Genomic DNA, 22214 nt, shown 5'->3' with positions numbered 1-22214 from the left:
TTTATTTCCTTTGTTTTGTATTTATTTAGTATGGTCAGGGCGTGAGTTGGGTGGGCAGTCTATGTTTGTTTTTCTAGGTTTTGGGTATTTCTATGTTTCGGCCTAGTATGGTTCTCAATCAGAGGCAGGTGTCATTAGTTGTGTCTGATTGAGAATCATACTTAGGTAGCCTGGGTTTCACTGTGTGTTTGTGGGTGATTGTTCCTGTCTCTGTGTTTGCACCAGATAGGACTGTTTAGGTTTTCACTTTTCTTGTTTTGTTTAGTCTGTTCATGTATAGTTGTCTTTATTAAAAACATGAATAACCACCACGCTGCATTTTGGTCCGCCTCTCCTTCACCACAGGAAAACCCTTACAATACGCTGATTTGGTGAGCGAGTTTATTAGCAAGTGCATCGGTGATGTTGTACCCACAGCATCTATTAAAACATTCCCCAACCAGAAACTGTGGATTGATGGCAGCAATCGCGCAAAACTGAAAGCGCGAACCACTGCTTTTAATCAGGGCAAAGTCGCCAGAAACATGACCGAATACAAACAGTGTAGCTATGCCCTCTGCAAGGCAATCAAACAAGCTAAGCGTCAGTATAGAGACAAAGTAATGTCGCAATTCAATGGCTCAGACACGAGAGGTATGTGGCAGGGTCTACAGTCAATCACGGACTACAAAAGGAAAAACCAGCCCCGTCTCGGACCACAATGTCTTGCTCCCAGACAAACTAAACAACTTCTTTGCTCGCTTTGAAGACAATACAGTGCCACTGACACGGCCCGCTACCAAAACCTGATAGCTCTTCTTCAATGCAGCCAACGTGAGTAAAACATTTAAACGTGTTAACCCTCGCAATGCTGCAGGCCCAGACGGCATCCCCAGTCGCGTCTTCAGAGCACCAACTGGCTGGTGTGTTTACAGACATATTCAATCAATCCTTATCCCAGTCTGCTGTTCCCACATGCTTCAAGAGGGACACCCTTGTTCCTGTTCCCAAGAAAGCTAAGATAACTGAGCTAAATGACTACCGCCCCGTAGCACTCACTTCCGTCATCATGAAGTGCTTTGAGAGACTAGTCAAGGTCCATATCACCTCCACCCTACCTGACACCCTAGACCCACTCCAATTTGCCTACCGCCCCAATAGGTCCACAGACGACGCAATCGCAATCACACTGCACACTTCCAGAACCCATCTGGACAAGAGGAATACCTATGTAATAATGCTGTTCATCGACTACAGCTCAGGATTTAATGCCATAGTACCCTCCAACTCATCATCAAGCTCGAGAACCTGGGTCTCGACCCCTCCCTGTGTAACTGGGTCCTGGACTTCCTGACGGGCCGCCCCCAGGTGGTGAGGGTAGGTAACAACATCTCCACCCCGCTGATCCTCAACACTGGGGCCCCACAAGGGTGCATTCTCAACCCTCTCCTGTACTCCCTGTTCACCCATGACTGCGTGGCCATGCACGCCTTCAACTCAATCATCAGGTTTGCAGACGACACTACAGTGGTAGGCTTGATTACCAACAACGACGAGACGGCCTACAGGGAGGAGGTGAGGGCCCTCGGAGTGTGGTGTCAGGAAAATAACCTCACACTTAATGTCAACAAAACAAAGGAGATGATCGTGGACTTCAGGAAACAGCAGAGGGAGCACCCCCCTATCCACATACGGGACAGCAGTGGAGAAGGTGGGAAGTTTTAAGTTCCTCGCGTACACATCACGGACAAACTGAAATGGTCCACCCACACAGACAGCGTGGTGAAGAAAGCGCAGCAGCGCCTCTTCAACCTCAGGAGGTTGAAGAAATTCGGCTTGTCACCAAAAACACTCACAAACTTTTACAGATGCACAATCGAAGCATCCTGTCAGGCTGTATCACCGCCTGATACAGCAACTGCTCCACCCACAACCGTAAGGCTCTCCAGAGGGTAGTGAGGTCTGCACAACGCATCACCGGGGGCAAACAAGGCCATCAGACTGTTAAACAGCCATCGCCAACATTGAGAGGCCGCTGCCAACATACTGACTCAACTCTAGCCACTTTAAAAATGGAAAATGTATGTAATAAATGTATCACTAGCCACTTTAAACAATGCCACTTTATATCATGTTTACATTTCTCATCCTATATGAATATACTGTACTCAATACCATCTACTACATCTTGCCGTTCGGCCATCACGCATTCATATATATTTTTACGTACATATTCTTATTCATTCCTTTACACTTGTGTGTATAAGGTAGTTGTTGTGAAATTGCTAGGTTAGATTACTTGTTAGATATTACTGCATGGTCGGAACTAGAAGCACAAGCATTTCGCTACACTCGCATTAACATCTGCTAACCATGTGTATGTGACAAATAAAATTTGATTTGATTTGAGAAATACTCCAGATGTAACAGACTAACCCTAGCCCCCAACACAAACTACTGCAGCATAAATACTGGAGGCTGAGACAGGAGGGGTCAGGAGACACTGTGGCCCCATCCGAGGATACCCCCGGACAGGGCCAAACAGGCAGGATATAACCCCACCCACTTTGCCAAAGCACAGCCCCCACACCACTAGAGGGATATCTTCGACCACCAACTTCCATCCTGAGACACGGCTGAGTGTAGCCCACAAAGATCTCCGCCATGGCACAACCCAAGGTGGAATGGGTGGAGTGCTGTAACAACACAGAATATAACAAGTAATAAAAGTCCCATGACAGTAGTGACTGTCAATTCACTGCTGATCACTTATTAACGATCATTTATTCGCATTACTTTACTTTTATAAAATATTTCAGTTGTTGTGTATATTACATTGGTTTTATTTGATGATTTTATTATTTAATCAAAGTCATCATCTCATCTCTATAGAGCTGCTGCCAATGCTGTCCGACAAAATCACTATTTTAGTAGTTCTTACTTGTATGACTGCATACTTTTATAACTGCTGAATACAAACTATCAATCACTTAGATCATGTTTTCAGGAAGAGATGCCTTGCGAAGCAACTGCTGTCTTCTGTCTCTTTTATGTAGCAGGCGTAAAAGAAACACACATCGGACAAGTAGGCACTAATAACCACATTTTCTGCGCTAGACTATGTGCAATATTGGCCTGTTGGAAACTACAACTCCCTACTACATCGCACAGTTCAGGCTTGATCTGATTTATCTCCAGAGAAACTGCTAATGTGCACACTGAGCTCACAGAAAATAATTGAACTGATGTTGGCCAATTACAACAACAAAAAAATGAAGAGAAATAACTAACATTTCGGTTAATCACTCAGCACTAACGAGAGTCCAATAATAAGGCTTTATGTTTTTTATGTCTTTATGGGCCTGACTGGGCCACAGCTGCATTTCATTACTGATCTATTAGTTCTACGTTATGCTCTGCAATCTCCTCTACTCCCTGTTCCCACACAAGATAAGTCCCCTCGCCTCTTGAGATCAAGATTAGAGGGCAATTCCACCACTTTTCAACGTCATATTCATTATCTCCAGGACCATACCCATGTTTACATATGACAACGGCGTGTTTCTATGATCTGTGGGTAAAAAGATAAGAAGAAAGGTCCTAAACAATGCTTCTCTGTGACATCACAGGGTCGGGTTAAAATGAAGGGAAACTGTGATTTTCCCAAACCTGCGCCGACTTTCCAGCCAGAGGTGAAGTATTTTCTTGCTCCCACGTCATCGCATGTATCGTAGTGTTTGTAAAACACTGTTTTTAAAATGTTTGAACTTTTGATGTCATCGGGTAGAACTTTTTAACTTTATATATTTTTTTCGACAAACGCACCGTTTTCAAACATGTACACACTAGTATTGTGCTGGGGATTAATGAAATGAGCTTGAAAAGTGGTGGAATTGCCCTTTAAAATCACCTAAAATTGGACTTCCACTTTTAACCCAAGACCTAACCCCTCTGGAAGGCACACGCACTATACATACAGTGCCTTAGGACAGTATTCAGACCCCTTGACTTTTTCCACATTTTGTTACTTTACCGCCTCATTCTAAAATTGATTAAAAAAAAACATTTCCTCAGCAATCTGCTCAACACCCCGTAATGACAAGGTGAAAACAGGTTCTTAAAAAAAGAAAATAAAAAAAGAAAGACAACTTGAAATACCTTAACTTCATAGCAAAGGGTCTGAATACTTACTCCAAATTGAACTCCAGTGCATCCTGTTTCCAATGATCATACTTGAGATGTTTCTACAACTTGATTGGAGTCCACCTGTGGTAAATTCAATTGATTGGACATGATTTGGAAAGGCACACACCTGCCTATATAAGGTCCCACAGTTGACAGTGCATATCAGAGCAGAAACCAAGCCATGAGGTCGAAAGGAATTGTCCGTAGAGCTCCGAGAACAGGATTGTGTCGGGGCACAGATCTGGGGAAGGGTACCCAAACATTTCTGATTCTCTGGTCCGATGAAACCAAGATTGAACTCTTTGGCCTGAATGCCAAGTGTCACATCTGGTGAAAACCTGGAACCATCCCTACGATGAAGCATTGTGGTGGCAGCATCATGCTGAGGGGATGTTTTTCAGCGGCAGGGACTTGGAGACTAGTAAGGATGGAGGCAAAGATGAAAAGAGCAAAGTACAGAGAGATCCTTGATGAAAATCTGCTCCAGAGCGCTCAGGACCTCAGACTGGGGCGAACTACATAGGGAATAGGGTTCCATTTTGGACAGCCTAGATTAGCCTAGCTGTGGGGTGTGTTATGTGTTGTCTGCTTCATAGACAGGGTTAGGGTTAGTGGCCCTGTAAGGCTGGAGCTCCCAGACATTGCTCTCTCATTGAACAGAGGTTTAGCCTGAGGGGGGAAATACTGGGTAGCCTCATGAGTTTAATTCCCTCCAGATTATGGATTGAATGTGTATAGAACACCCCCCTCCTCCCTTTCCTCCTCCTCTCTCTCACTCTTCCCACAGTGGATTCATGGGAACCTTCCCTGACCTATAATTTATGACTTTTTTTGCATTTGAACACCACTGGGGTGGTGAGAGTTAAATGTTTCAATGCTCGGTACAAACCATGCAATAAATGCAAAGGGTTATTTTATTAATTTATTCACCTGAATAAATGAATAAATAAGTACTTTGTGTCAATGTGGATGAACGAGTGTATGTGAGTCAGAGTGTATGTTTCCCCTGTGTGTCTGTTTTTCCCACTCCCCCCCTCTTTCTTCTTCTTCTTCTTCTTCTTCTTCTCATTTCTTCTCCAGCAGCACACACTGTGGTTTCTCTCTCAGTTGATTTTTTGGCAGCTTGTCCTGCCCGTTTCTGGCTCCAGCCCTCATTGTTTTCCATTCAGTGCGGCTGGATCTGCAGCCTCTCCCTGTGTTGCGTAACAGAGGAGTGAGTGAGGCGCTCCTGACTTCCCTCCTGAGTCCCGGGTTCTCCGCCCTTCTGCCAAACTTTACACTTGCACACTTTCTCGCGTGTATCTAGCAATAGTGGAAACTCACTCCGGCCAATGTTTACTGCAATCATATGCTTTTAAATCCACGATGGGGAGTGTGCACGCGCACACTTATGAAACAGGGTGGAGAATTGTGACTAAGCTCTGTGGTTCCTGGTGAGCTCAGCTCCGTGACTCCCTGAATGGGCGGCCTCTTATGTAAACCAGGGAAGGGGTTGGTTTAGGATTGGTTTACATGTTCCCCTCAAATGAGAGAAGATCCTGAAGTCAGAGGACAACTTGGTGAAGTGCTGCTGCACTTTTCAATTTTCAGTACAGAACCTGAAAGATAATTCTGAAATCTTGAACATGTTTTTCTGAATTCCTCAGAGCAGTCAGCAGGAATAGGTGCACTGTGTGTACTGGGTCTGTGGTAGCTCTCATGTAGGCTATTCAGATAACGCTTCAGTTGGATTTTGTTCCCAGGTTTTACCCTACAGTGCTACAATGATAGCGTCACAGGAACACAAGTGGACGGGATGTTTGACCTTCTGAGACCTGTGAGTCACATTCAAATAAGAACGGAGCCCTGTTATTGGTGAGTGACCATCTGAGCGGAAATAGCCCTACCCTGACTAAGGAAGTGACTGTGTCCTGAGTGTGTATGTTGTGTGTACTATGTAAAGTATAGTCAGTGTGTGCCTGCGTGCCTTGATGTGTGCGTGTGCTTGCGTGCTTGTGTGCGTTTTTAGGTCATGTAGGATTGTGTGCACTGCAGTGCACGTGAGAAGGACTCAAGAGAATGGATTTGTCAGGCCTCACCTCTCACCTCTCATAAGTGACAGGTCAGCAGAATTCCCAAGCTGTGTGTGCACAGTGAGTGTCCGGCTGGAAGCCAATCCGACTCTGCGTGCCTTGGTCTTCAGTGTGAGTCAGAGATGTTTTTGCATAGCCGATCAAACAAGGAGAACAGGGCTGGGCCCTACTGCCCTCTCAGATCACCATCATTTCCATGGCTGTGGAACTCTGGCAGCCATACTGCCACGCTAAGGCTGCACCGTCTACAATAGAAACTATGAACTATGAAAATACAACCCAGCATACAATAGGGGGATGTGGTCCAGAGGTTTTTAGTTGTGTTCAGCTGCTTTACGGCACGTTACCAAGTCTACTGTAAAAGTCTACGGCATTCCTCTACGGCTAAGTGGGTATTTACCAGTGACCTTCTGAACAAATAGTATTAAACTTTAAGCCAATAAATCCACTTAGTTGTACAAATGGGCCTTTTTTCCCCTTGTTTTCTGTTGGTTGCACTGGAAAGAAAACACTTTTTGTTCTCTCATTTGGCATCCAAACAGCAGATCAATACTAATGCACTCCTTTAAGACTTTAAGACTTCACTGACCAGCAACACTGTCGTTGCTCCACAGAGAAAATGAATACTGAATCAACTCAAAGCCCAACGTACTTAGGTTGTGTGTGTGTGTGTGTGTGTGTGTGTGTGTGTGTGTGTGTGTGTGTGTGTGTGTGTGTGTGTGCGTTCTTGTGTGTGTATTTGTGTGTGAGGGAATGCATCGGGTTTGCCTGTGGAATCCCTATGTTTACATGGACTTAGCCTTAACCACCACATCCTGCTCATTAGCATTAGGACCCAGGTGCTAAGCTATTGCTGGAGCAAACCCAGCATGCCTCACTCTGACTCTGACCAGAGATGAATGGGCCAAATATAGCCCTTCACCACCATATTGTAACCGAAAGACTATCATGGTCATGCTATTACGGGTGTTGAAAACCTGAATAAATGTCGAAATGAATAGCATAAAATAACTCTACTGACGCTTTTAATTGCCCCCTCCCAAAAAATAAGAATAAAAAACAAAATTGGGGGGGGATTTTCATTTTTCTACATAAAAGACTGTAAAATCACTAGGAACTCAGCTCAAATGTCTTTTTATTTAGGAAATCTATTCCGAAGTATTTCCACTCATAAATAGACAGACATATGTGCTCGTGTACCAACGTAATCAAGTTTTGAAATAATTATTTCTTTATGCTTCTTGCGTCAATTTGCAGAGTACAAATAATTTCTAGTTATGTTCCGCCCCCTGACCATCCGCTCACTAAAAAAATCGTCCCGCGGCTGAATCTAGTTGGGGACTCCTATCCTATGGCTTTGGGTACAGCTAAAGAACCCTTTTAGGTTTTAATCTGGATACCAACTTTTTCTCTACGAGTGTAGAAATGCACAACTTGAGGGTGCTGCTGGCATTTAAGTGGTTCCTAGCAGGTTTTTGTTCCAATTGCTATTCGCACATTCACAAAACTGCCTGAAATGGACTCAATCGCCAGCGACAGTCCATTCATTTAAATTACATGGGCATCTTTTGAAAGTACAGTTGCCAACATATGGCTCCTCCTTTCAAAGACAATGACAAGCCATCGTCATCAGTGTCACCAGCAACACTGTGGTACACCTCTCTCTCAGTGAGACTGGCATTGTGTACACAGTGTCGAATGCCTGAGGGTTGCCTTTAACCTCACTAAGCTGTAGTTCCTATGGATCTCCTTGGATCGATAGTGAGTCTTGGGCATTAACTACAAGATCCTCCTTCTGACCTATAAAACCCTTCACCACCTTGCCCCCGCTTACCTTTCCGACCTTCTTTTCCCCTTTCAACCCACACGCTCTGACTCCGTTCCGTCACAGCGGGCCACCTTGTCGTTCCCAGATCCAAGCTCCGGAGCTTCGGCGACAGGGCCTTCGCCAGGGTTGCTCCTAGGCTCTGGAACTCTCACCCTCCAGCCATCCGTGACTCTGAGCCCTTCACCATCTTTCAGTCCCTCCTAAAGCCCCACCTCTTCACCTTGGCCTACCCCTAAGCCCCCCCCCCCCCCCCCCACACACACACACACACACTCACTCACTCACTCACTCACTCACTCTCTCACTCTCTCACTCTCTCACACACACACCCACAACACCTGTTCGCTCACTCGTGTTTCTGTTTCGACCTGCTGTTAGTCTGGCCTTGTTTAGATTTCTGCTTTTTGTCTAGTTTTTACAATTGTAAAGCGACTTTGGGTCTTTGAAAAGTACCATGTAGTATTATTATAATTTTATTGATGGATGTTTTGAAGGGCAAAGGGGCTTGATGCTGGCATCTGGACTAGAGGCTGAACAGAAGAGCCCGCGCCAGGCAGCCGTCTCTGCTTTGTGTGGCCCTCTCTGGCCCCCTCTCTCTCACTTTCTTTCTCTCTCTTCTGGGACAATGGAGCTGGAAGAAAAGAGTGTGTGCTCAGTGGAGAGAGAGAGATGAAAGAGCCCTGCCCCCACGAGCACAACTACCATCCAGATCACCCCTCTCCCTATGAAGGGTATGAAGATTTAGTTATTTACATCTAGATGGCTTTTAGGATCATTTCACACTGTATTTCTCACTAGTCTGAAATGTTCAGCGCCAAAATGTCACATCAAGGCAAAACGTGATACTGTCACGTTTACTCCTGCTCCCCCCTCCGGTGCTCGACACCATCGTTAGGCGCACCTGCGCCACATGTCACTCCCCTGGACTCGATCACCTTCCTGATTACCTCCATAATATATGTGTCACTCCCCTTGATTCTTTCCTCGGGTGTTATTGTTTCTGTTTCACGTCTCTTGTTCGTTCCATGTTCGTTTGGTTTATTAAATGATTCACTCCCTGCACTTGCTTCCCAACTCCCAGCGTACATGTTACAGCAGCCTGTGTCCTCAACTCACTCCCCGGTATATTTGCTAACAACAGAAGGCTCAGCTGCAGTGATGGATCAATGGGGTCCAACTCTAATTGACAGCTAACTTAGTTAGAAATTGACCGATTGAGGTAGAGGGTGGAAATGGGCTGGAGGTGGCTAAAGAGTTTGTCTCATTTAATTTAATACCAGGTCAAATATAGTCTGGTTAGCAGACAATGGGGAAACACTGTTTGGCGAACAGAGGATGAATACGTGAATAAGAGAAGCAGTGCACACTAGTGAACCATGGGCTCTATTTTAACTAACCTAACGCAATGGTAAATCTGTGTGCTGGCGGTAGCGCTATATGTCCAACCAGAATTATGAGAACAATAACTGGCAGCAGCGCAAAAGGGTTGTGTTTTGATGAATAAACAAGTTGTAGGTGTGATGAGGGCTTGGTCACTCACTGGCCAGTCAACACGTTCAATGGCTTAGTACTGCATGCGTTTTTCTCAAGTTCTGTAGGTTATTGTGTTGTCATTTCTTCTGGCGGGCACAGACTATTCTCCTCCTAGTCCATTGTCGATTATACCACAATACAGTTTGTTAAATATCATAGGGATAGCAACAGAAGAGAGAAAAAAGGTCAACATTGTAATTGGCGTCAATAAGCCTGGCCTACTTGTCTTCACACATCGCACTTCTCGTAAAATAAAAATACTAGGCTCCTGTAAATTGTATTGTATGTGTGAGGCAGGTTCTCAGTAAGCAAGATATATACACTAGGCCTACATTTGATACTGCATTATAGGACTGAAAATGTAAAAAAAGTTTGGAGGAGCGTGTCTTTGGTAACTGGATGAGAGGCACATTTTGGGGATTGGGATGGATATTTGACCAGGCAAAATGAAGTATGCAAGTGGGCATATGTGTGTATGTTTCAGAACGTACAATATATTTTCAATTCAATGCACTTTGACGAAAAATAGACTACTTTGCAAGGCCATGATAAAAAATACACAATGCATTGCTGTTGAACCAGCCTTTGCTATAGTGGCCTAGGCCTGGGGTAGCCTATGGAGGGCTTGGTTTCTAATCATATGAAATGGAAAACAAGGAAACTGTTTTTTTTTTTAAACCAGCAACAATATTTCTAAATAGGGTGGGGTCAGAAGTGCAATATCATAAATGACTTATCACGTTCCATGGCACTGGGTGCACACAGGCCTATTCATTACGCGTAACATGCGTATGCCTATACAAAATACTAGACTCCTGTCAATTCTAGCGTTGTCCATATGTGCGAGGCAGATTTTCTCATTTTTTTATCCACTGTTAATATGGCATTATAGGAGGAGGGGGATCATTTGGAGCCGGAAGTGTGTCTTTGGTAATCAGACAAGGTGCGTTCTTTGAAAATGGGGATGGATAGCCTACTTCAACAAGTGGAATGCAGTTATGTGAATACTTTTTTTTTTAAAAGGGGAAAAACCTGAAATACTTCAAAGCCCTCTCAGTAGACCATTTAAAACCTAATTCATAGGCTACCTGGCTAATGAGCAGGCTAAAAAGACAATGCAATGCTGCTAAACCGGCCTTGATTAAGGAGAGGATAGGTTGTGCTTGTTTTTTTAAATAAAATTAAACTAAAAAAAAAAAATAAAAAAAAAATTGTTTCGAAATATGAGATTCACCGGCACAAAAGGCACATCTCTGGTTCCATGGGCACTACGTCATGGCTGGATAGGGTGCGCTTCCACTCTCAAAATCCATGCCAATCCATGCCATTATCGACTGCGTTACCGGTGTGTCTTAAAACATCCCATTAGAGCTACATGAAATGGTCCATTTTCAATTTTCTTTATTTTTTCCTCAGCGCAAGCGAGCTGATGTTAGACAGGTAAAAATTGCCAAACCTGGCGTTAGGGCTGGAGAATGCCACTCATTTTTACATGACTAAATTGCAAACTAGCGTGCGCTTGACACTTGTTCCTCCTTAGCGGCAGACGAAAATAGAGCCCTATAAGTCTCTAAATCCCAATGACATCAATGAACAATTTAGGCCTAAATCTAAGTTGCACGTGCTTATCTCAACTCTGAATCTGGCCCTATATGAGTATGAATAAAAACACCAGACCACATCTGGCCTGAGCAGTCAAATTCTGATGTGTCGACAAATCAAGACAGACCAGAGCACACTAGACCAACAGTTTTCTCAAGACAGACCAGAGCACACTAGACCAACAGTTTTATCAAGACACATCAGAGCACACTAGATCAACAGTTTTATCAAGACAGACCAGAGCACACTAGACCAATCAATTAACTTTTAACAAGGCACACCTGTTAATTGAAATGCATTCCAGGTGACTACCTCACGAAGCTGGTTGAGAGAATGTCAAGAGTGTGCAAAGCTGTAATCAAGACAAGGGATGGCGATTTGTTTAACACTTTATTGGGTTAATACATAATTCTATATGTGTTATTTTGGAGTTTTGATGTCTTCACTATTATTCTACAATGTAGAAAATAGTCACAAAAAACAAACCTGAGTAGGTGTTCAAAAATTTTCAACCGTGTGTGTGTGTTTGTGTGTGTGTATATACAGTGGGGAGAACAAGTATTTGATACACTGCCGATTTTGCAGGTTTTCCTACTTACAAAGCATGTAGAGGTCTGTAATTTCTATCATAGGTACACTTCAACTGTGAGATACGGAATCTAAAACAAAAATCCAGAAAATCACATTGTATGATTTTTAAGTAATTAATTTGCATTTTATTGCATGACATAAGTATTTGATACATCAGAAAAGCAGAACTTAATATTTGGTACAGAAACCTTTGTTTGCAATTACAGAGATCATACGTTTCCTGTAGTTCTTGACCAGGTTTGATCACACAGCAGCAGGAATTTTGTCCCACTCCTCCATACAGACCTTCTCAAGATCCTTCAGGTTTCGGGGCTATCGCTGGGCAATACGGACTTTCAGCTCCCTCCAAAGATTTTCTATTTGGTTCAGGTCTGGAGACTGGCTAGGCCACTCCAGGACCTTGATATGCTTCTTACGGAGCCACTCCTTAGTTGCCCTGGCTGTGTGTTTTGGGTCATTGTCATGCTGGAAGACCCAGCCACAACCCATCTTCAATGCTCTTACTGAGGGAAGGAGGTTGCTGGCCAAGATCTCGCGATACGTGGCCCCATCCATCCTCCCCTCAATACGGTGCAGTTGTCCTGTCCCCTTTGCAGAAAAGCATCCCCAAAGAATTATGTTTCCACCTCCATGCTTCACAGTTGGGATGGTGTTCTTGGGGTTGTACTCATCCTTCTTCTTCCTCCAAACACGGCGAGTGGAGTTTAGACCAAAACGCTCTATTTTTGTCTCATCAGACCACAACCTTCTCCCTTTCCTCCTCTGGATCATCCAGATGGTCATTGGCAAACTTCAGACGGGCCTGAACATGCGCTGGCTTGAGCAGGGGGACCTTGCGTGCTCTGCAGGATTTTAATCCATGACGGCGTAATGTGTTACTAATGGTTTTCTTTGAGACTGTGGTCCCAGCTCTCTTCAGGTCATTGACCAGGTCCTGCCGTGCAGTTCTGGGCTGATCCCTCACCTTCCTCATGCTCATTGATGCCCCACGAGGTGAGATCTTGGATGGAGCCCCAGACCGAGGGTGATTGACCGTCATCTTGAACTTCTTTCATTTTCTAATAATTGCACCAACAGTTGTTGCCTTCTCACCAAGCTGCTTGCCTATTGTCCTGTAGCCCATCCCAGCCTTGTGCAGGTCTACAATTTTATCCCTGATGTCCTTACACAGCCTCCTGGTCTTGGCCATTGTGGAGAGGTTGGAGTCTGTTTGATTGAGTGTGTGGACAGGTGTCTTCTATACAGGTAACGAGCTCAAACAGGTGCAGTTAATACAGGTAATGAGTGAAGAACAGGATGGCTTCTTAAAGAAAAACTAACAGGTCTGTGAGAGCTGGAATTCTTACTGGTTGGTAGGTGATCAAATACTTATGTCGTGCAATAAAATGCAAATGAATTACTTAAAAATCATACAATGTGATTTTCTGGATTTTTGTTTTAGATTCCGTCTCTCACAGTTGAAGTGTACCTATGATAAAAAATTACAGACCTCTACGGCAGTGTATCAAATACTTGTTCTCCCCACTGTAGATAAGTAATCACAGGTGGCAAGGGGAGAGGAAGGGGATGGCGGGACAACCTCAATATACTTTAAAATGACAAATATATTCATACAGTTTTTGGGCTGTGTCCAGCTTGCTAAGAATCACTTAAATGAAAGCTAGACAGTCAGGGCGCATCGGAAATTCCCAAAACGATGGATAGAGGACTATTCATTTTGACAGCGAGGAAATACAAACAATTTTTAATACGGCCCTCGGGACCTCATTAAAGACAGAATGCGGCCCCCGGGGCAAAATTAGTTTGACACCCCTGATCTAAACCATCACAGCCAAACAACAACAATGGCCCCCGTTCTTCACTCTCTATTTTACTTCCTCTGACTCCCTGATCCTCCTCCAAGTGTCTGCTTGTGTATGTGTGCGCGACTGCACTATTGCCTGCATGTGCTTGCTCTCCTCTGCATTCCTTCCTGAGTGTGGCGTGGGAGTTTGTATGGTATGCTTCGTCGAACAAGAGGCCCAGTCACGGCTCCAGCTCTAAGGTGGCCAGCTGCCATTAACCACCAGCCTCAGCCCTCCTACATGCCCATAATGAGAGAGAGAGAGAGAGAGAGAGAGAGAGAGAGAGAGAGAGAGAGAGTATATATAGAGAGTGTATATATATCTATATAGAGAGAGAGTGTATATATATATCTATATAGAGAGAGAGTGTGTATATATGTATATATATATATATAGAGTGTATATATATGTATATATATATATATAGAGAGAGTGTATATATATGTATATATATATATATATAGAGTGTATATATATGTATATATATATATATAGAGAGAGTGTATATATATGTGTATATATATATATATATATATATATATATGAGAGAGTGTATATATATATCTATATATAGAGAGAGAGTATGTGTGTGTATATATATATATATATATATATATATATATATATATATATAGAGAGAGAGAGATATAGCGTTGCATTGGGTTGTTGGTATGTTCTTGCGTTTGCACTTGCCACCATAGCACAGTGTCAGTCCTGAGGGAGTTAGGAGGTGTCTCTGCTTCCTTCTCTTTATGATCTAGCTGTTCTTCCTGTTTCCTCTATCCGGCCTCTGAAGGAGAAATGATGCACTGGATTTTGGCTCCATCCTTAGTAGGCTACACATGCTGCTGCTGACACAGTGTGGGGATTTGAACCTACTGAACCTCTTTTTCTTTAAATAAAACATCTACATTCATGCCTCCTACAGTTTTGATCTGTTTGAAAAAACTTTAGAAGGTCAATTTATTTAATCATGTTGAATTTTGCTGTGAAGGTGTCCGTTTACAATGAACAATTCCATTGTACGATGACTCATGTGTACTGTAGTCATAAACTTGGGCAGTTGTGTTATTACAATATTAGATCATAGCAGTAGATTTTCAGTTGGGAATATCTTGGCCGCAGCAGATGTGCTCTAACGACATTCATGTGACAAACATAAAGTGGATGAAGAGAAGGGCCTGTACCTTTTTTTATGGTCTGTTTTAGAACACTGTCAGGATGCTCTCTCTCTCTCTCTCTCTCTCTCTCTCTGTCTCTGTCTCTGTCTCTGTCTCTGTCTCTGTCTCTGTCTCTGTCTCTGTCTCTGTCTCTCTCTCTCTGGCTCTGTGTGCCAGCCCTTTATCCCCTTATGGAAAGTTGTGTGAAGTATGTGGGGCCTGGCTGATACAGTGGTTGCTTCCCAAATGGCACTCTATTCCCTATATAGTGCCCTACTTTTGACCAAGGCCCCTTGGTGAAATGTAGTGCACTATATAGGAAATAAGTTGCCATTTGGGACGCAGTCAGTGTTTAGCAGGCCCGTGTAAGCACAGCAACAGGAAAGGGGTCAGGAGGAGGAAGAGAAAGGCAGAGACTCTTGCTGGGACAAGAGAGCGAGCAAGATAGTAAAGGGGGATTCAGAGGGAACTTGTTTCGTAGTACTGCATTTGGTGAACAAAAGGAAAGACAATGAAGTTCTTCACTGAGATAGAAATGAAAGGTTTGAACTGTTTGTTTTGAACCGCTCTGATGTCATGGAATAAATAGGATGTGACTGTGTATGTCAAGGGTAGGTGGCATTCCACGCACCCCCCCCAAAAAAAAACTTCAAACAAGAGCATTCAGCCATCCACAGGAGCACGTTCTCATTTTCAGCCCTGATGCCTTCCACTGCAGTATGGCTGGCCTGGAGTTCTGCACGGGGGGGGGGGGGGGGGGGGGGGCTCATTGTGCTTGAAGAATGCCAGGGTCGAGAGTGACAGGGCTTCCCCAGCGAGGGAGCAGATGGCCTATCGGAGAGGCACAACAAAAGTGTCAACCACCGCCTCTACCTTTAGCCATTCCCGGCTTACTTGTCTGCAGCACAAACCGACAACTGTGTCACAAAGTGCTCTGTTCCACGGTTCCGCCCAGCCCACTGCACAGGTCCATAGTCTGGCGCCCCGGCTGAAAGGGTCCGTCTTCTTTTTACACACACAGCGAGTGTCGAATACAACCTGTCACACTGCTGGCCGTTCTTCTGTCCTCCTCAACATTCTAGCTTAATGACTGCAGACAACCGGTTGCTCTTTTCTCTGCCGTCTGACTGGGTGCTCGGCATCCAAGGTTTCCCCATCGGTGCTTCCTGTTGGGTTTAAATGAAGGGGTCAAGGGGTGTTAATGTTTTTCGGGTAAGCAGTGTGATGTATTCTCACCCTGCTTTGTGAAGTCAGGGCTCTGTCCTCCTCTCCTCTCCTCTACTCCTCCTCACCTCCTCTCCTCTTCCTTTCCACTCCTCTCCTCCCTCTTCAGTATGAATGAGCCCAGGACAGGAAAGGCGTAGTGCTGCTTTAGTTTACTGCGGAACACAGTGAACCTCGGGCCACTGTAACCTCTCTGTCTCTCAGGAAAAAAAACAACTCTGGGCAAGATGTAAACAGTCTCTGAGGCTTTATCTGTTTCAGGAAACACTGGGGTTGGTGTCATTTTTCATCAGTGTCATATTGTATTTCAAAATGTCCTTAATTGTTTTACCTTAAGGATATGTTCTCTTTCATTCTTTTTGGCTTGAACTTGATCTGACTTGAGATTTCTAACTTGTGTTCTTTTTTGAAAGTTTAAATCTGACTCTATGAAGAACTCAGAGACATTGCTTGTGGTGACTCTCCAAATAGCCTTGTCTGATGACTTCAACTCAACCGTCTTTACAGTGGAGGATATTTTTTTTTTTAGAGAAGAGAAAATTGCTCGGAATTCCTGAGAACCAAAATAAACATGTGACAGAATGAAGTCTGCTTTTAAAAAGGTCCCTTCAGCAGCTCAGTAGCAGTATGTCATGGAAGGAGGCTGAGTGGAGTGGGGGGATGGCCAAGCCAAGGAAGAAGGGGTGTTTAGATTTGGGGTGGGGCTCTAACCACAGTAGGCTCACACACAAGGCAGACTGTGTTTGGAACTGACCGAAGCCCCTCCCTCCTCTGTTTCCCTACAGATGAGTCGGAGAGAGAGAGAGAGAGAGAGAGCAGCTGTGTGAGTGTGTGAGAGAGAGAGGTGCTCAGTCCTGAAGAGATCACACAACGACACAGAGCCTAGCTAGCGCTGCTGAGACGTAACCCATAGGAGTATGCAGAGTAGTATCTAAGTTTGTCCTGAGGACAGACACCACAACTGGTAAGATAACTTTACAGCTGATGTGCATACAATCGTTTTTTATGTGCTTTCATTTCATTTAACCTCGTGATTTCATTTTATTTTATTTAACATTGTCTTTACGTGATTTTATTTTGTTTAACCTCATGTGAGTTCATTTCCTGTCATATTTTTTATTTTTTTTACCAGGGAAGTCAGTTAACAACAAATTCCTTTTTCATTACAATGAAATACATCCTGTCTTGATTATCTCTCATTCTGATGTTTTGTCTTCTGCCCAGCAGATCAGAATGGGAAACACTGACAGCCAGTACAGCAGCTTTAACGTCCCTGGGAAATCCAAATCCTGCTCTCTAAAGTTCTACTCCGCTAAAGAGGAGGCCCTGTCCCCCCATAGCTGGTGGAGGGGCAGCGAGGGGAGCGGCCAGGGATACAGAACCAGAGGCAAAGGGGGGAGGGTCTGCCTGCCCCAGCACAAGATCACTCACAACCAGCCTTATGGCTCTTCGAAACACTATGAGCACCACATCACTAGGGAGGGCAGGGAACTGGGGGGGCCCCCGGGAGCCAAGCTGAAGCCCATCTCTCCACAGAGGTGTGGCAGAGGGGACAGTTCCCAAGTGACCAGGAAAAACGTCTGTCATACCGGTTACAGTTACCTGGAGAGTAGTGGGGAGAGTGTTAGCGGTCTCGGGGCTAATGGACAGCGTACCCCCGAGAGGACTTCTCCGTGTGAGCACAGGGTTCCCCTAGAGAGCCGCAGCAGCCCCAAGGTGCTTCTCCGTAAGGACGGCAGCATGCGTGTTGAGTTCACCAACGCCATGCGGATGTCGCTGGAGCCCCAGGATCTGTCGGGCCACAGCCACCCTGTGGTAGCCGCCCCAGAGCCCTCTCTGACTAGGACCAGCAAGGGCAGCTCCCTGAGCTCCGAGGGCTCCTGGTACGACTCTCCCTGGGGGAACCCCACGGAGCTCAATGACAATGTGTTCACCTGTAGTCAGACCGCAGCGGGGGACAACAGCAGCGGCTACACCACCTACTCCTCCACTCGCACCGAGGAGACGGGCTGCGGCTTCAACACCTTCTCGTCCGCCCACACTGAGGACATCTCCCCGGGGTTCAACCCCGGCCTCCTCTTCCAGACTGTGGATGGTAACGGTCAATATACAAGCCGAGGGTTTAACAGCAACGGGTATAACACTTGCTCTTCGGGCCGCACTGAGGACAGCGGCATCGGGGACTCCATGATCCTTCACCCGGAGAAGAGTCCGTTTAGCCTCATGTCCCCTCCTGTGTCCCTGTCGGACCTCTACTCTAACCCCAGCGTGGCGGCTGTGTTCCCCGCGGCTCAGTTCCAGGACGTCCCCCAGCAACGGGGGTCGCTCACTTCGTTACTGACCCTGGACGCGGTCATACAGGAGGAGAGCTCGGGGTCGTACGACCAGCGCTACTCCTCTCACAGTCGCACGCTGCCATGCAGGAGGGTTACTGCCACGGTGGCCTCCGAGCCGTCCGCCATCGTGGTCGGTAACAGCAGGAAGGACAACCTGAAGAGCCGCATCAGGCGCCTCGGCGACTGGACGGGAAGTCTGAGCAGGAAGAAAAGAAGACTACAGGTGAGGAAAAAGGGGAAGAAAGAGGGGAGGGGAGGAGGGAAGGGTACACAGTGAAGGAGGGAAGACTGGGCATGTAGTGTAGACTCTTTATCATATGACGTGTCCCCAGTTGTCGAAGCGATGCGATAAGACTGCTCGCTGAGTCTGTGTGGTGGTAATCTCATTGTTTAGGTTGTTTGGGTCAACGTGATTGGCTGATGGCCGTTGGCTCTTAAATCCAGTCTGACGATGCAGATCATTGCAGTGCCACATGAATGTCTCTCTGTCACACGTCATCCTATGGTTCCTGAATAACCTCAGACTTATATCTGACAGACTGGATCCTTGGAGATACTTTTGCAGCTTGTCCTTTAAATAAACAACATCAAGCCATTGCGATAAACACTACTACGAAAGGAAAAGGCACCACAAAATAAATTATTCCAACAATAGTTACTCGCTGGAACATTTTCAGGACCTTATATAATTTTGACAGATATTATGTAAGATTATAGGCCAGTCTCCCTAAGACTTTGTGTAGAATTATATGATATTTACATAGATTTCAAAGATCGATGATGTCGGTTCAGAAAGGAAACCTTCCCCGCTTTTTTTGCCGCTGGAGAACATTACATTGGTATTTCATTACTTCCTAAAAGTTCAAACGTGGTTACATTTCATTTCAATTGTGGTAACGCTCTCCAACTCGTTTGACGTTGGGGATTTTTTGCGAAAATAGTTCTGAGAACGTTAAGAAAAAAAACGTTCTTCCGTGGGAATTTCGGTTTTATCGAGTACAGGCTTAACTGAATGGACGACAAAGACAGAATGCAATATGGCATTTTTATTAAGCAGATTGGGGTAGGCCTCGTCCCCGGGAAATGCTCCTCGGAACCAGACGGGATGACAGGTAACCCTTTGCTGGGGTAGCTGGCATCGACTAATTCCACGGATAGAAAACAGAAGATCCCGGTTTGAATCTCACTGACGCGGTGCCAGATTTAAAACTATAAATGTGTTTGCATGATTAATACCGAAGCAAATTCATTTCCATGTGTTCTGTGTTTAGAGTTCAAAACAGTTCACCTAAGCTAGAAGTGTTATTAAAAGTCTAATTGAGGCGTGTTCTTGGCATGTTATTGAATTACCTTCAAATAACCTGTCATTTCTGTTCTCAGAACGTTAATAAAACCTCCCAGGAAAATGTTCAGGGAACCATAGTAATACGTTCGCGAGACCTCCCTGCAACCCACAACAGGCAAAATGTTCACTTCCTTTCTTAGAACTTTCTGTTTTACCGGACAGGAAACGTGTTGTTTTCACTCCCAGAACCAATGGGAAACCGAAACCCACAACTTCCAAGGAACCAAATGTGCTAGCTGGGTAGGCTCCTGCTCCTATGAGCGATTCCAGCTAGCACAAGCCAGGGCCAAGTCCTAAGTATGTTTGCTCTAGATTGGTCTGTATAATATCCATGTCTTCTGTTACTCGTACCAGCAACATTCCAGGGTATGATTGTATTATATCATGTCAGAGTATCGCACAATACATCTCATATTATGTCCTAATACAAACAGAAAATCATGGCATCCTGTCCAGGAAATGGTCAATCGAGAAATACATGAGAATGTGGCTCGTCTGTGTCCCTGATATTGCCATATTGTTAGACGATCATTCAACTTTGCAGGTCTTTTTAAGGTCTAGCAAGCTATTTATTCATTCTTTCCTCTCCAACCACCCTGCTCTGTCTCTCTCTCCCTAGGAGCCTTACGGTAGTGAGACCAGTGAGGGCTGTAGCAGTGGAGTGGACCCTGGGTTAGGTAACTCTAGCTCCCAGTTAACTGGTCCACTGTGGAATCCCCTCCACACCCAGGCCTACACCCACACCCAGGGCCAACAGTGCCACAGTGACGCTTTGCGCCAGAACATCTACGAGAACTTCATGCAGGAGCTGGAGACAGGACGCAACAGTGGGCCGGAGAGGACTGAGCCCTCGGAGGAGGGAGAGGAGGAGGAGATGGGAGGAGGGGGGGGGATAGGAGAGGGAGAGCAGGGGGAGAGCAGTGGCAGTGGCTCCCTGGGTTCCCTGGAGCAGCTGGACCTGCTGTTTGAGAAGGAGCAGGGGGTGGTGCGCAGAGCCGGCTGGCTCTACTTCAAACCCATCCTCACCCTGCACAAGGACAGGAAGCTGGAGCTGGTGGCCCGTAGGAAGTGGAGACAGTACTGGGTCACACTTAAAGGTAGGGCTCCCTCCTCCTTCTACCTGCACTCGCTCGAAATAACCTGTGCTACATACAGCCAATTGGGTTTACGTCCCAAATGGAACCCTATTCCCTATATAGTGCACTTCTTTTGACCAGAACCCTAGAGCACTATAAAGGGAATAGGGTGCCATTTGGGATGCCTCTTAGGTCTTCTGACCATAATGGGACAACCTGGTTAAATAAAGGTTAACAGAACAGCATCTGCTACTACATGTATTTTGTTTTATATACTGTACAGTGCATTCGGAGAGTATTCAGACACCTTTTTCCACATTTTGTTACGTTACAGATTTACGTTACAGATTTAAAAAACGGGTGTTTAGACATTTTTGCAAGTTTTGTACAAATCAGAAACATCACATTAGCATAAGTATTCAGACCCTTTACTCAGTACTTTGTTGAAGCACCTTTGGCAGCAATTACAGCCTCGAGTCTTCTTGGGTATGACGCTACAAACTTGGCACACCTGTATTTGGGGAGTTTCTCCCATTCTTTTCTGCAGATCCTCTCAAGCTCTGTCAGGTTGGATGGGGAGCGTCGTTGCACAGCTATTTTCAGGTCTCTCCAAAGATGTTCAATCAGGTTGAGCCACTCTAGGACATTCAGAGACTTGTCCCGAAGCCACTCCTGCGTTGTCTTGGCCATGTGCTTAGGGTCGTTGTCCTGTTGGAAGGTGAACCTTCACCCCAGTCTGAGGTCCTGAGTGCTCTGGGGCAGGTTTTCATCAAGGATCTCTCTGTAACTTTGCTCTGTTCATCTTTCCCTCAATCCTGACTACTCTCCCAGTCCCTGCCGCTGAAAAACATCCCCACAGCATGATGCTGCCACCACCATGCTTCACCATAGGTATGGTGCCAGGTTTCCTCCAGATGTGATGCTTGGAATTCAGGCCGAAGAGTTCAATCTTTGTTTAATCAGACCAGAGAATCTTGTTTATCGTGGTCTGAGAGTCCTTTAGATGCCTTTTTGCAAACTCCAAGTGGGCTGTCATGTGCCTTTTACTGAGGCCTGATTGGTAGAGTGCTGCAGAGAGGGTTGTCCTTCTGGAAGGTTCTTCCATCTCCACAGAGGAACTCTGGAGCTCTGTCAGAGGGACCATCGGGTTCTCGGTCACCTCCCTGACCAAGGCCCTTCTCCCCCGATTGCTCAGTTTGGCTGGGCGGCCAGCTCCAGGAAAGGTCTTTGTGGTTCCAAAACACTTCTATCATTTAAGAATGATATGTCTTCTTGGGGACCTTCAATGCTGCAGCCTTCAATGCTGCAGATATTCTTTGGTATCCTGCATCGATGCAATCCTGTCTGAGCTTTACGGACAATTCCTTCGACCCCATGACTTGATTTTTGCTGACATGCACTGACAACTGTGGGACCTTACATAGACAGGTGTGTGCCTT

General features: G+C 45.3%; 1 protein-coding gene across 1 annotated transcript in view; it reads left to right on the top strand.

Moving 5' to 3' along the window:
- Window positions 1–22214, top strand: part of tiam2b (TIAM Rac1 associated GEF 2b) — a 57815-nt gene that overhangs the window by 14141 nt on the left and 21460 nt on the right. Inside the window, exons 2-5 of the mRNA XM_036975623.2 lie at window positions 5907–6018; window positions 16804–16982; window positions 17246–18577; window positions 20319–20796. Coding sequence (XP_036831518.2) covers window positions 17252–18577; window positions 20319–20796 — 1804 coding nt within the window. The 5' untranslated portion in view covers window positions 5907–6018; window positions 16804–16982; window positions 17246–17251. The remainder of the gene's footprint in view (window positions 1–5906; window positions 6019–16803; window positions 16983–17245; window positions 18578–20318; window positions 20797–22214) is intronic.

Source organism: Oncorhynchus mykiss, chromosome 4 (assembly GCF_057628025.1).
Source record: "Oncorhynchus mykiss isolate SJ-2025 chromosome 4, ASM5762802v1, whole genome shotgun sequence".
Lineage (NCBI taxonomy): Eukaryota > Metazoa > Chordata > Actinopteri > Salmoniformes > Salmonidae > Oncorhynchus > Oncorhynchus mykiss.
The sequence above is the reverse complement of the archived record's forward strand: the minus strand, read 5'-3'. Positions and strand labels throughout refer to the sequence as shown.